Source organism: Paramormyrops kingsleyae, chromosome 10 (assembly GCF_048594095.1).
Source record: "Paramormyrops kingsleyae isolate MSU_618 chromosome 10, PKINGS_0.4, whole genome shotgun sequence".
NCBI lineage: Eukaryota > Metazoa > Chordata > Actinopteri > Osteoglossiformes > Mormyridae > Paramormyrops > Paramormyrops kingsleyae.
The window spans coordinates 32,005,565-32,019,871 of NC_132806.1; the positions used below are offsets into that span (position 1 = coordinate 32,005,565).

General features: G+C 43.1%; 1 protein-coding gene and 1 non-coding gene across 10 annotated transcripts in view; one reads left to right on the plus strand and one right to left on the minus strand.

Moving 5' to 3' along the window:
• nsd1a (nuclear receptor binding SET domain protein 1a) overlaps positions 1-14,307 on the minus strand; it is a 28,326-nt gene that overhangs the window by 10,865 nt on the left and 3,154 nt on the right. For 7 of the 9 annotated variants that reach the window (XM_023819518.2, XM_023819519.2, XM_023819517.2 and 4 more), the window contains 9 exons: positions 10,536-10,677; positions 8,881-9,053; positions 6,713-8,699; positions 6,495-6,616; positions 5,025-5,289; positions 2,875-2,966; positions 2,514-2,591; positions 2,281-2,338; positions 336-496 (listed from right to left, as the gene is read on the minus strand). In XM_023819518.2, the coding sequence (XP_023675286.2) occupies positions 336-496; positions 2,281-2,338; positions 2,514-2,591; positions 2,875-2,966; positions 5,025-5,289; positions 6,495-6,616; positions 6,713-8,699; positions 8,881-9,053; positions 10,536-10,677 (3,078 nt within the window). The remainder of the gene's footprint in view (positions 1-335; positions 497-2,280; positions 2,339-2,513; positions 2,592-2,874; positions 2,967-5,024; positions 5,290-6,494; positions 6,617-6,712; positions 8,700-8,880; positions 9,054-10,535; positions 10,678-14,307) is intronic. The other 2 variants (XM_023819521.2, XM_023819524.2) reach the window with 2 other exon arrangements.
• On the plus strand, positions 761-842 carry trnas-gcu (transfer RNA serine (anticodon GCU)). Its single transcript has one exon. It is a non-coding gene; the product is annotated as a tRNA-Ser (tRNA).

The window sequence follows — 14,307 nt, forward strand, 5'->3', positions numbered from 1 at the left end:
ATTCTTCCTAGCCGTGATACAAATCGATTCTTCATGCACAAGAACTGTGTCCGAATTCAGGGTTTGCATCCTTCGAAGGACGTAGTCTACGTAGCTTTTGTAAGCTGCGTCTTTCGAAAGTCCACGTGATGCATCTTGAGATATATCAAATGGATCGATAATTCACAACTCGGCTAAAGGGGGACGCATTCCTAGAGCCCCTCTTCGATATGGGACAGCCTCGTCACATCGGCACGACGCAACCAGACTTTTTGAATAAAACATCAGGGAAATGCAGCTCCTGAATTTGGACACAGCCAATGAACTCTTGACCTCTGTGTGCAGCTGTAACTGACCTCTGGGTCCACACTGCCCTCTGTGTTTTCATGTGGTCCTTCTTCTGCAACCACAGTTAGATCCCAGTCACTCTCCGCCTCTAGACTGCTGTGGTCCGAGGCCTCCTTAAATGGGGGGGGGGACTGTGCCTTTGGGCGCTTCTTCTTCTGTTTATGAGAGTCTGAAAATCAGAAAATCAAGTTGATCATACACAGGGGCAGCGGATGGCTTGGTGGCTGAAAACATTACGGTTGTCGCTTGAGGTTCCTGAAGAATGTCAGATGTTGTACACTTGAGCAAAAGAAGATTAGTCTCAAATTCTCCAATTTGAAAAACTGGTGAAAATGCAAAATGTACAATATAATGTACAATGGCTGCATAGCTCAATGAGTTGAGCATGTGGCTACCTGTCATCCCCTCAGTTTTGTTTAAATCTTTGCGGCCTGACGAGGTGGCCGAGTGGTTAAGGTGATGGACTGCTAATCCATTGTGCTCTGCACTCTCGGGTTCGAATCCCATCCTCATCGACTCATTAGTGGGCAGTGGTGGCTTAATGGTCAGGGAAGTGTAATTGAAAGATTGCTGGTTTGAATCCCCGACCAGCAAGGCACCACTGAGGTACCCTCAGCAAGGTACCGCCCCCAAGCACTGCTCCCCGGGCGCTGAATTAGCTGCCCCCTGATATGTCACGATGTCACATATGGGTTAAATGCAGAGGACACATTTTGTTGTGGTGTGTCAGCAATGACCACTGATCTTCAAATTCTTATTCAATAATGTAATATAATAACCAACAACAAAAAATATTAAACAAAATCAATCTAAATTAATGAAATTTTAATTGCTTTGGCAAAAGACATCAGGAAGCGGATAATAAAAAAATATAACAATAGCTCCTAGACTAATAGGAACAAGTGACCATGAGAGTTACCATTACAGCACATGCTAAAGATGCACGTGCATTATGAGAGTTACCATTACAGCACATGCTAAAGATGCACGTGCATTATGAGAGTTACCATTACAGCACATGCTAAAGATGCACGTGCATTATGAGAGTTACCATCACAGCACATGCTAAAGATGCACGTGCATTATGAGAGTTACCATTACAGCACATGCTAAAGATGCACGTGCATGATGAGAGTTACCATTACAGCACATGCTAAAGATGCACGTGCATTATGAGAGTTACCATTACAGCACATGCTAAAGATGCACGTGCATTATGAGAGTTACCATTACAGCACATGCTAAAGATGCACGTGCATGATAAGAGTTACCATTACAGCACATGCTAAAGACGCACGTGCATGATGAGAGTTACCATTACAGCACATGCTAAAGATGCACGTGCATGATGAGAGTTACCATTACAGCACATGCTAAAGATGCACGTGCATTATGAGAGTTACCATTACAGCACATGCTAAAGACGCACGTGCATTATGAGAGTTACCATTACAGCACATGCTAAAGATGCACGTGCATTATGAGAGTTACCATTACAGCACATGCTAAAGATGCACGTGCATGATGAGAGTTACCATTACAGCACATGCTAAAGATGCACGTGCATTATGAGAGTTACCATTACAGCACATGCTAAAGATGCACGTGCATTATGAGAGTTACCATTACAGCACATGCTAAAGATGCACGTGCATTATGAGAGTTACCATTACAGCACATGCTAAAGATGCACGTGCATGATGAGAGTTACCATTACAGCACATGCTAAAGATGCACGTGCATTATGAGAGTTACCATTACAGCACATGCTAAAGATGCACGTGCATGATGAGAGTTACCATTACAGCACATGCTAAAGATGCACGTGCATTATGAGAGTTACCATCACAGCACATGCTAAAGATGCACGTGCATTATGAGAGTTACCATTACAGCACATGCTAAAGATGCACGTGCATTATGCTGCAAATCACAGACAAGGTGTGTGCTCACCTGAAAAGCCAACATGGCATGGAGTCGATCCAGAAACGTCCTTCTTTGCAAACTTAATCTGCAATAAACATTCGTATTTACTAAAGGTGGCCGCACTCGCATGTTAGACAGTGATGTGCGATGACACACATAAGAAAAGTACACAAACAGAGAACAAAGGGAATGCTCTGGGAGGGGCGTGTTGATGAGCTCGTTGGGACCCCTCTGCCTGTACGCCTCGTGGCTGCCCTCACCTCTGTAAGTAACTCCTCTTTCTCCTGGATTCCCGACTTCTCCTCTGCCCATTTACCTTGTTCCCTACACTCCTGAACCTCCAGAAGAGGGGAAGGAGAAAATAAAACGGGAAGGGGGAAAAAATTCTCTCTTTTAACGACATGCATCGGACATACAATGGCTGGAAGACCTCGGCGCGAGATATAATCCCCACACCAGTCTGCTGCCCTGCGTCCCAGCATTCTTACTGAGCTACTGGTGCGTTCAGATCCCATTTCATTAAGCAAACACAAAACGACAACAAAAATGCACATGAAATGAGGTATGAAACATGTGCAATGGAAAATGGAGGATTCTAAAGAATGTCTCTGCTGAAAATACCTTCTTTTTTGGAACCACAACAGGCTCTGCTTCAATTGAGCACTCAAGGATCTTCTTGGTAGGTTTCCTCTGTCGCTTTTTGTCTTGACATTCTGGAGAAGAAAAAAGCGAATCAGTAAATGTTTCAAACAACTTCCTTGAACTTTCAAGTTTCCTGCATTTTGTTTTTTTTTTCTTCTGAGTTATGAGTTTACCTTGAAAAAAGCAAAAGGGAACATGGATCAAAAATGCACTGATTCTCCAATTATTCTCTGTTACAAATAATTACAGTCTGTATTTGACCTGTAATTAAGTTAAAAATCTCTCAAATAGCATATAAGTAAATGGCCTCATATTCATCAACACTAATATGTGACCGAAACAGAATAGTCCCTTCTGTTGGTTGTGATGGGATCTGAACGCAATAGCAATTAAAACATTTGGCAAGTGCCGCCATGATACCATCATGCTGAAGAAAGATCTCAAAGAAACGCAGACAATAGGCGAGCTTTTGCTAAGATGTCAGAGAAATTAGCCATAAAACAACCACAAATCCACAGCTAAAAGTTCAAAACAACTGTCTTCCACGACTGCATCGCAGGGGTAGAATGGCTCAAAAACTTCAGTTCTTTCAACATTAACATCGTGTCAAACAAAGCATCAGTGTGGATGTCTTCCCTACACCTTTCATTGGCCCATTATATGTCAGATGGTTAAAAAAATGTCCGCGTTCTATGGACATGTTCAACACTGCAATGTTCTAATCCAGAAAATCTGCAACAAACTTCTCAAAATATGGCACTTATTTTGAATCTTCTGGTACTGATGCTGGAAAAAGGTCAGATATTTTTTGTCTCTACTAGGACACTTGCTTTAAGTTACAAATTCACATTCCGGCATAACAACAACAAAATGAGCGGAAAACTTCACAGAAGAAATCTGGTGTGACTAAAGAATCTATTCAAATTCCAAAATAAATACACTATAACCTATTGGGCTCCTCAGAGCAAAACTGGGGGGGGGGGGGGGGGGGTTAAGCCACATTATTCTATAAACACAAAAGTATTATTTATATTTTGCTTATTTTTTGTTTATCTGGTTAATCCACTTTTTAGCTGTGAAAAAAAGCTGTGACTTTAATGTGAAAGTTTATTTTTAGTTTTCACATTAAATTATACTAACAAAACGGAAATCCCATATAAATAAAACTGGAATTTGACAGTGATTATAATACTTTTTATGATCTAACCTGTTCTAACAAAAGGAAATGTCTATGCCAGGGGTCACCAACATGGTGCCCGGGGGCACCAGGATGCCCCCAAGGACCACGTGAGTCGCCCGTGGACCGATTCTAAAAATAGCACAACTCACCAGTGAGCAGCGTGTAAAATTTAATTTTATCCTGTTGCTATTCTTCTTTAATCACATTTGCATTTATATAGATTTGAAAATGACAATATCTAAAAAAGCATTTAAAACATGTTTATTATACATGAAGTTTAGATGAGTTTAGGAGGGCGTTTCAAACTGGTAGCCCTTCGTATGGCTCAGTAGCTCAGTTTCAAAAAGGTTGGTGACCCCTGGTCTATGCTGTTTATGGACAAACACACGTGCAGAAATGGCAAGATTTCTCATGCTCATTAATTTCCATTTTCAACACTGGAATTATGAAGAATAAAAGGGAGTCTTCAAAGTTACTATAAAACAAGACAGGTAGCAAAACTGGGTTTTTATTTTTGCAAGCTTTCATTTAGATTTTTAGGTTTTTCATTTTGAATCAAAATATTTGCTTTTTGTAATAATTTTTTGATATGAAAGAAAAAGAAAACGCAGCAGTGCTCCTCAGGTGGGGGCTAATTTTTGGCAGGTTGCTTGCTAATTATATAAGTAAATTCATTGAGCAAGACAGGAGTGGAGAATTAGGCTTGTTGGGGTAACGGTTTTCCTCAGACATCAGTGTTCTCTTCATCTAGATAATTATTAAGTAGGCACTCATAGGTAAGTAGGAATTTATATCTGCCACATAATAGACCCACGAAAGGAAGTTCAAAATCTATCAAATCAGCCACTTAAAGGCCATAGGATGTCATTACACTCAAGTTAAATCGATGGCTCATAAAGGTAAACATTGTGTGTCTCCTGACTCTTTAATGACAAGAGGATTTGTTTACCAGAAGACTTTGTTTTTGCCAATTCCCCATCAGCCACCTCTTCTGAAGGAGAGGGTGCTTCTGGGGGTGGGGTTAATGTGTCAATGGGAAGAGTGAGGTCGTCCTGGGGAGGGGTGTGCTCTAAAATAGTCGGGGTTTGTCCAACAAGGCCCTTGGACGGTTCCTCGGGAGGTGGGGTCTGCATCTCTGGCAATGAGCTCAGAAGGTCCTGCATTATGCTCCTGGTCTCCAGTTGCTCTTCTCTGGCATTCTCCATGTCATAATTCTGAAAGGCAAAAGTTGAAAGAAATTGGCCAAGTGTTGCTCAACAACAAGACTGCAGGCCACGTTCACAAATTGTCACATTTGCACATACTTGGAACACTCTATGCAAATTATTTAAATTTACAGCACATTTTGTTTAGACCTGACCAGAGAGACATCCTGATTTTGCCGAGCTTGATGAGTCCCTGGGTCAATAAGAGAAGGGCTTGCATTTCACTTCTTTAACCAATCACAGTCTTCATCGTATGACATCAGTGCATTAGTCTGTTTTTTTTTCTCGTTTCCAAACTCAAGGCTTCCATCCATCAGCACAAGAGCAGTATGAGACTCAGCCTCTGTGCCTGTGATCGCAAGGGTGCTGGTTCAAGCCAGTTATTTATTGGTATTTACTATTATTATTAGTAGTAGTAATGTTGGTGTTGTTGTTACTACTACTATTACTGTTGTTGTTATTATCATTACTACTACTGCTAATATTATCATCATGTAATGAAGACGCACCCTTACATTGCTCCGTACAGCCTTTGCAGGTAACCACGTTCCTATGTTTTGCCTGTTTATCTATGACATGTACCTTAACGAAAGGCAGACACAATAAAACAGGAACTTTAGAAATCTGTGCACCTTGCCGCTTAACAGAAAACCCTGGTTTTAATCAATGTGGTGATGTCATACGATGAGGACAGTGATTGGTTAAAGAAGTGAAACGCAAGCCCCTCCCTTACTGACCCAGGGACATGGCAAAATCAGGACATGCCTGAGCAGAGGGTGATCAATTTCTGATGTAGATTAAGGTTTTGGTTGTGCAATTCAAGATGTTCATGCAAACAGTCATGCTCAGACATCCCATTAAAAGAAACATTTACAATGATGTAAATTCCAGTGATTCCAGTGAACACATTCCAGTGACATTGTTACTTTTAATAAATGTCATTACATGGCCCACAATGTTGTCTTAAGAAGCAAAATCACTATACCAAACAGCAGCAGACATGTTTTTATAACATATAAAATGGCAGTGATCTGACAGACACTGCTGGATAATGACACAAGGTAAATTATTGATTACCAGATTATGAATATGTGCTTTACTCACAGTTTACTTTTGGTCTAAACCAGGAATATGTTACTCCTTTTAGCAATGCCAGGTAAACTAATGACATGTGAAATCACCATGAAAACACCATCACACTGTAAAACACCCACCATTCCTGAAGGTCCTTGGGTTTTCTTAGTTTTTTTCTTCACTGAAAAAATCTGATCGTACTCCTCAGTCCATTCCAGAAGTCTTTTACTCGGTTTTCTGAGGCGTTTATTTTCTGAATGTGCTGTTGAATAAATGTAAAATATTTCATGAAATACTGGACGATGAAACACAATACTCATCAATCACTGTATGGAGAGAAAAATGATGGATAACTTACCTGAAGAGACTTCATTCACCTCTGAAATGCTTTTAGACATCTGAGTGTCAGTTTGCTTACTGACTCCCTTCTTTGGATGGGAAGATCTTGACATATCTGGAGTGTGACCGATATTGTCCCTGCAGGCCCTACTATGTTCTGAAGGCACCATGGTCAGTGGCTGCTCACTGACACTGCTGTTATATTCCCCTGACTTCAGTAACTCAGTGCCACCTTCTTCAAACCTCTGCCAGCGTTTTTTTGGTGCCACTCTAGTGATGTTGCTCCTTCCACAACTGTCAGTCAGAAGTTCAGCAAACTCAGCAGATGAATCTGCTGCCCCATCAGTTGGGCCAATGGGCTGATCCTTCCCATAAGCATCCTCCAAATGAGTATTGCCACCACTCACTCGCTTTGTCAGCGACAAAGATTGCTTTTTAGATTGCTGATTCAGGCTTGAAATATGCTCAACTTCTGTAAATAAAAAGTCCTTCTCTGCCGTCTCTCTAATACTTTTCTTTTTTGAGGTCGGCCTTTGCCTAACTCTTTTGGGCTTTACTCGAGAGCTCTTGGAACTCAGTGCCGTCTCCTTCTGCCTGACTGCTGGTGTCCAGTTCTGCTCAAAGAATTCAATCCTTGTACCACGAGCCGCTCGTTCTCCTGACTGAGGAGACATAAGAGACGGTTCTTCTTTAATGAGAGCAGAGGTAGGTCCGTTAGCACCTGGCCCAAGAACCAAAGGAGAACCATCCTTTTCTCTGCTATCATGCATGTCTTTTAGTAGCATCAGAAAGGTACTGAATTTGTAATTGGTGTCTGCTCGAAAAGGAGTAGGGTTACTACTGTTCCCATCTTCATCTGCCAAGGACTTGAATGAAATCAAATTGATATCATGGAAAGCATCCATGGGTGGTAATGGTGAAGAGGAGCCGCAGGAGGACACGTCTGATAACGAGCTGTTCTTATTTACTGTAGAACCAGGGCATTCAGAGACGGAGCAGCCGTCGTCTTCTGATTTCACAGATGATCCATTTGAGGCGTTATTTTTCTCAGACTCAGCAAACTTCAGGACAGTAGCTGGGGAGGTGTGATCACTGGAAACAAAAGGAGCTTGTTTATTCTTTGCACGCTTATCTGCTATTTCCAGTTTATCGGGTGGAGTTTTTGTTTTGACAAACACATCCTCCTCTGTATCAAAATTGGGGAAAAGAGGCTCAGAGTTTTGCCTAGAGAGGGGCTTCTCTTTGAGTTTCTCCTCCATCGCTAAAGCTCTTGTTATGAGGTGATTACTGGCAGAAAGTCTATCAAGAGGGGTCTTTGAAAAGTGGCACAGGTCCAGGCCTCCTATTAAACTGGTGCCCTCTGGTTTTCCTATAGATGAAACTGCGATGCCCAAAGTTAAGTTATCAGCTAGACGATGCCCTGAATCACACTCCATGCTGCTTCCAGGACCTTCAGAACTTTTTCTCTCTCCCACCACATGAACCAGCGACATGGACTTTCGTGCTGGTTTCTTTCTTACGTCTTTTTTAGTGGGCAGGGAGCGCTTACTCTGATCCTCTCTGGGTGGTGGTTCGGGAAACTTGGTAGAAAAGATCCCAGCTAATGAATCACTATCAGGATGCCGGTTGTCTCTGGTGCTGTTTTTAAACTGGTCTGGAGTAACAAGGATTATGTCCTTTGTAGTGCCTGATAACGTTTCAAAGTCCAGCCCTTCTTTCTCTAGAATGTGTGTCTTAGGCGAAACGCCTTGTCTCTTTCTGACTACTGGTTTCTTTCCGCTGCTTTCGCTGACTTGAGGGGCCTCGGGTTTACCGCCAGACAGGAAACCTGACGAGGGGGACAAATTACGGGACGAGCAGGACGGCGCCTCCAGCATGTCATCCTCTCTCACTAAGTTACTCTTTATGGGAGAGGAAACAGGAAGGACCTTTTTCAGCGGCTCTGGAAGTAGAGCTTCAGCCTCCAGCACACTGTCTTTCCATGACTCTAATAGCCGCCGTGGTATCTAAGGAGAGACAATGATAAGCATTCCTACAATCAGACAAACCGTGAAGTTCATGTGGAGTTCACTTACTATATGTAAAGTAGAACGAAAATGTCGAATGATGCAATATTTACATTAAACAAAATAATTCAAAGGAATAAACTGCGTAAGATCGCAGTGCGACGGTAACGGCCGTAATTACAGTGTATTTATAGTTTTCGTCCTTTTGCCTTCCTCTCCTCCGCAGCACTGGGAGACGTTCGAACTGGTTGCCGCCTTCAAAGGGATGGGTGGCCTTTCCGGGGACCCAGGCCTGATCCACCGTTTCCCCAAGTGTCCTGAGAAAATACTGGCGACAAGGCCTGCGGCTGGGATCTGCAAGAGAGCGCCGCGAGATCCGTCACAAATGCGTAATCACTGCAAACACACGAGGTCCCCTAGCCTGACAGCAAGACGCTTGGGTCGGGGGGACATTAAAGGTGACGACAAAATAAATCATCAGCAACCATCAAATAAGGTATTTTTTCAAAGGTTTATATTTTTCACTAATTAGCATATTTTTTTTTGTTTCATCGGAAGTCAATTGCCCATGGCAATGTCTTTTTCCAAAAGTAGTTAAAATATTTCAACTACATCATAAATTATTATTATTATGAATATTACAGAAACCAAGGCAGGTAATTCAAGTTATTTCAAGCACTGCATACAATAATTACTGAAATCAATTATGTTAAACAGCAATACATCTGGAATTTTACATAAGCATATTTAACAGGCCAGTGGGCAGCACAGACTTTAATGAGTCAAATTTGAAACCAAAGTGTAGCTTGTTACAGCAGCTCTGCTGTTTTGCCCTTAAGCAGGGCACTTACCCCAAACGGCCTGGTTAATATCCCGCCATATGAATGGACGCACTGACATGACATGAAACTGTAATGTCAGTGTCCTAATGGTTGTATGAGAAATATTGGTAGTTTCATATATTTGTTGAAAACTACACTGGAATATGTTTACATAAAGGTTTGTTTTCCAAACAATCTCCATGTTACATACTAATAAGCAAGTTTTATAATTATTTAAGGATATAGCAATTAGCAGATTTGCATTAAATGTAAAAGCAGTGCTATGTCCTACATAAATTACTTACAAAATGGCTAGTCATATTTTCACAGAGTCAAACAGTGATGAGCAATCGATTTGTGACAGCTGACATTACTTGTCTTGTAGGAATGAGAATTCAACCCTGCTTTATAGAATATTGATGACTATGCAGACCTTTCAGAATTCACGATGGACTTTCTGGCTCGTGTCAGCTGTCCCCGAGCAGGAGCCCCTCATCCCAGACACCCAAGACCAGGTACCTTACCGATGGTTTTACTTTTCGTTCTCCACGCCTGCTTATACGATTGCCGGCTCTGGAGTCTGATTACTAAGTCATTGTTGCTTTTGTTCTCGTTTGAAGTATTATAAATGGTCAAGAGAAGTGTTTACTTGACTTTAAAGATTCTTTAACCTTAAAAATCAGATATTTCATGCATTTTTATCTTAGGATACTGTTTCATTGATTGCTTTACAATCAGGATTCTCCTAACACAATACATGTACGTCTATATATCCTGTTTAAAATAGATTATGCCCGACACAATCCCAAATTTAACGGAGCTCTAACAATATGTTATCATCACCTGGGTTAAAAGATGACATAGTTCACAAACATTGCTATAGCACGCGGCAAAACAACTCACTAAACAACTGCTGCGGACACAAGACACACAGTAGTTAGTCACTTTTACATGGCCGAAGGATATTTGTTTTATTAAACTGGTTTCTTTGGTTTAGATGATGAAAGAAACCCACCTTTCATTCTGGAGTGGGTTCCGTATTTCGGGTCATTTGTAACCTGACAGGGCCACCAAGGTCTCCGGTTGAACTTTGCCCACACTAACTCGCCAACTGAGTACTTCACTTCTATAATGAGTCGCTTCTTTGGGCTACTGGGCTACAAAAAAATAATAACAATAATAAAAGTTAATGCATAGAAACACTGTTGCTTTACTTTGAAATATAATACCTGGATTGAAATATATTTGTACGTAATACACAATACCATTTTTAAAAAAGCACTTCTTTCTATTGTGGCAGACCAAAGTTACAACACTTGACGTTTCTAAAAGCCGAAACATCCATTGTGAAAACTTAAAAGAATTCTCTATAGTCAACCTGACCTTAACATGACAGGTAAGTAAAAACACCGATTTACACTGTAGTCACAATTCTTTGAAAAGATGTATTTGTTTTTAATCAGACCAAATAAACTTCAGAATTTTAGTATATTTTCTTTCATCGATTAAAACTTAATTGATTAATCAGAAGTAGTTGTAGGTGGTACACTTTGGGTATAATTTTTGGAAAGTTAAATCAAAGCCGCCTAGATGAAATGTCCAAATGTTCAAAAATCCAACCGCTTATGAAGTACAAGGTCATGGTGAGGCTGAAGGCTGTGGCAAGAAACATAGACCAGCCTGGATGGACTGCACTCTGCTGAAGGACACACACACTACGGGCAACTGAGAAATACACAGGCCAGCCTGGATGGACGGCACTCTGCTGAAGGACACACACACTACGGGCAACTGAGAAAAACACAGGCCAGCCTGGATGGACTGCACTCTGCTGAAGGGGACACACACTACGGGCAACTGAGAAAAACATAGACCAGCCTGGAGGGACTGCACTCTGCTGAAGGACACACACACTACGGACAACTGAGAAAAACACAAGCCAGCCTGGAGGGACTGCACTCTGCTGAAGGGGACACACACTACGGGCAACTGAGAAAAACATAGACCAGCCTGGAGGGACTGCACTCTGCTGAAGGACACACACACTACGGACAACTGAGAAAAACACAGGCCAGCCTGGATGGACTGCACTCTGCTGAAGGGGACACACACTACGGGCAACTGAGAAAAACATAGACCAGCCTGGAGGGACTGCACTCTGCTGAAGGACACACACACTACGGACAACTGAGAAAAACACAAGCCAGCCTGGAGGGACTGCACTCTGCTGAAGGGGACACACACTACGGGCAACTCCAGAAAAACACAGGCCAGCCTGGAGGGACTGCACTCTGCTGAAGGACACACACACTACGGACAACTGAGAAAAACACAGGCCAGCCTGGATGGACTGCACTCTGCTGAAGGACACACATACTACGGACAACTGAGAAAAACACAGGCCGGCCTGGAGGGACTGCACTCTGCTGAAGGGGACACACACTACGGGCAACTGAGAAAAACACAGGCCAGCCTGGATGGACTGTACTCTGCTGAAGGACACACACACTACGGGCAACTGAGAAAAACATAGACCAGCCTGGATGGACTGCACTCTGCTGAAGGACACACACACTACGGGCAACTGAGAAAAACACAGGCCAGGCTGGATGGACAGCACTCTGCTGAAGGGGACACACACTATGGGCAACTGAGAAAAACACAGGCCAGGCTGGATGGACTGCACTCTGCTGAAGGGGACACACACTACGGGCAACTGAGAAAAACACAGGCCAGCCTGGAGGGACTGCTCTCTGCTGAAGGACACACACACTACTGGCAACTGAGAAAAACACAGGCCAGCCTGGAGGAACTGCACTCTGCTGAAGGGGACACATACTACGGGCAAGTAAGAAAAACACGAGCCAGCCTGGATGGACTGCACTCTGCTGAAGGACACACACACTATGGGCAACTGAGAAAAACACAGGCCAGCCTGGAGGGACTGCACTCTGCTGAAGGGGACACACACACAATGGGCAACTAAGAAAAACACAGGCCAGCCTGGAGGGACTGCACTCTGCTGAAGGGGACACACACACAATGGCCAACTAAGAAAAACACAGGCCAGCCTGGATGGACTGCACTCTGCTGAAGGACACACACACTATGGGCAACTGAGAAAAACACAGGCCAGCCTGGAGGGACTGCACTCTGCTGAAGGGGACACACACACAATGGGCAACTAAGAAAAACACAGGCCAGCCTGGATGGACTGCACTCTGCTGAAGGGGACACACACTACGGGCAACTGAGAAAAACACAGGCCAGCCTGGAGGGACTGCACTCTGCTGAAGGGGACACACACTACAGGCAACTGAGAAAAACACAGGCCTGTCTGGAGGGACTGCACTCTGCTGAAGGAGACACACTACAGGCAACTGAGAAAAACACAGGCCAGTCTGGAGGGACTGCACTCTGCTGAAGGGGACACACACTACTGGCAACTGAGAAAAACACAGGCCAGCCTGGAGGAACTGCACTCTGCTGAAGGGGACACACACTACAGGCAACTGAGAAAAACACAGGCCTGTCTGGAGGGACTGCACTCTGCTGAAGGACACACACTACGGGCAACTGAGAAAAACACAGGCCAGCCTGGAGGGACTGCACTCTGCTGAAGGGGACACACACTACGGGCAACTGAGAAAAACACAGGCCAGCCTGGAGGGACTGCACTCTGCAGAAGGGGACACACACTACGGGCAACTGAGAAAAACACAGGCCAGCCTGGAGGGACTGCACTCTGCTGAAGGGGACACACACTACGGGCAACTGAGAAAAACACAGCCTTACAGCATACATTTGGACTCCAGGTCAGAACCAACATGTCCAGAGGAAAACCACGAAGAACATGGAAACTCCACACACAAGCTGCCTTGAGGACATCAGAAGCTGAAACCTGGAGGAATAAGCTGCAGTGCTACACACTGAGCCACCAAACCACCCACACCTGCCCATTCATAATAACAGCTGCTTATTTGGTTTATGATAACACACGTGTTCTGAACCTGTTTCACTGTGTATTGTGGGAAAACATCATAATCAGTCTGACAGTAATGCACCATAGACCACAGCTTGCCCAATTACATGCTAATGAATCTGAGTACTTGTTGATGGAGCTTGTCTTTTTTACTTGTCTACCATAAAGTAATTTATAACAGTGTTAAGAATAAGTGTTCACCAGAGTTCTGGCTCTGATGCTGTATACATCTGTACCTGGGCATTCATTAGAAGCTCAGCCTAGCTGCACGTGACAGCATCTACGTTTGCAATGCGCCATTTCCCTCACTTGTACGTCGGTTTGGACAAAAGCATCTGTTAAATATGAAAAATGTAAATATGTAGAATGTAAATACGGCCTCGAGTATTACAGAGGGCTTCATAAAAAAATCTGGATTTAGAATGACTAGAGATAAGAAACTACCAGGTAACATGTTACATTAACCGTACCTACATTATGCATTCATGGAACATTCAGCGCATCTTCATAAGACATTCATTATGCATTCGTAGAACATTCATAAGCAGCATGTAAATATACCTTAACGTGTCTTAAATCATTGCATTCATAATTTTGGAGATCAGTGGTCATTGTCGACACCACAACAAAATGTGCCCTCTGCATTTAACCCATATGTGACGTCGTGACATAGCAGGGGGCAGCTAATTCAGCACCTGGTTAGCAATACCTTACTCAGGGTACCTCAGTGGTGTCTTACTAGTCGGGGATTCGAACCTGCAATCTTTCAATTACAAGTGTGCTTCCCTAACCATTAAGCCACCAC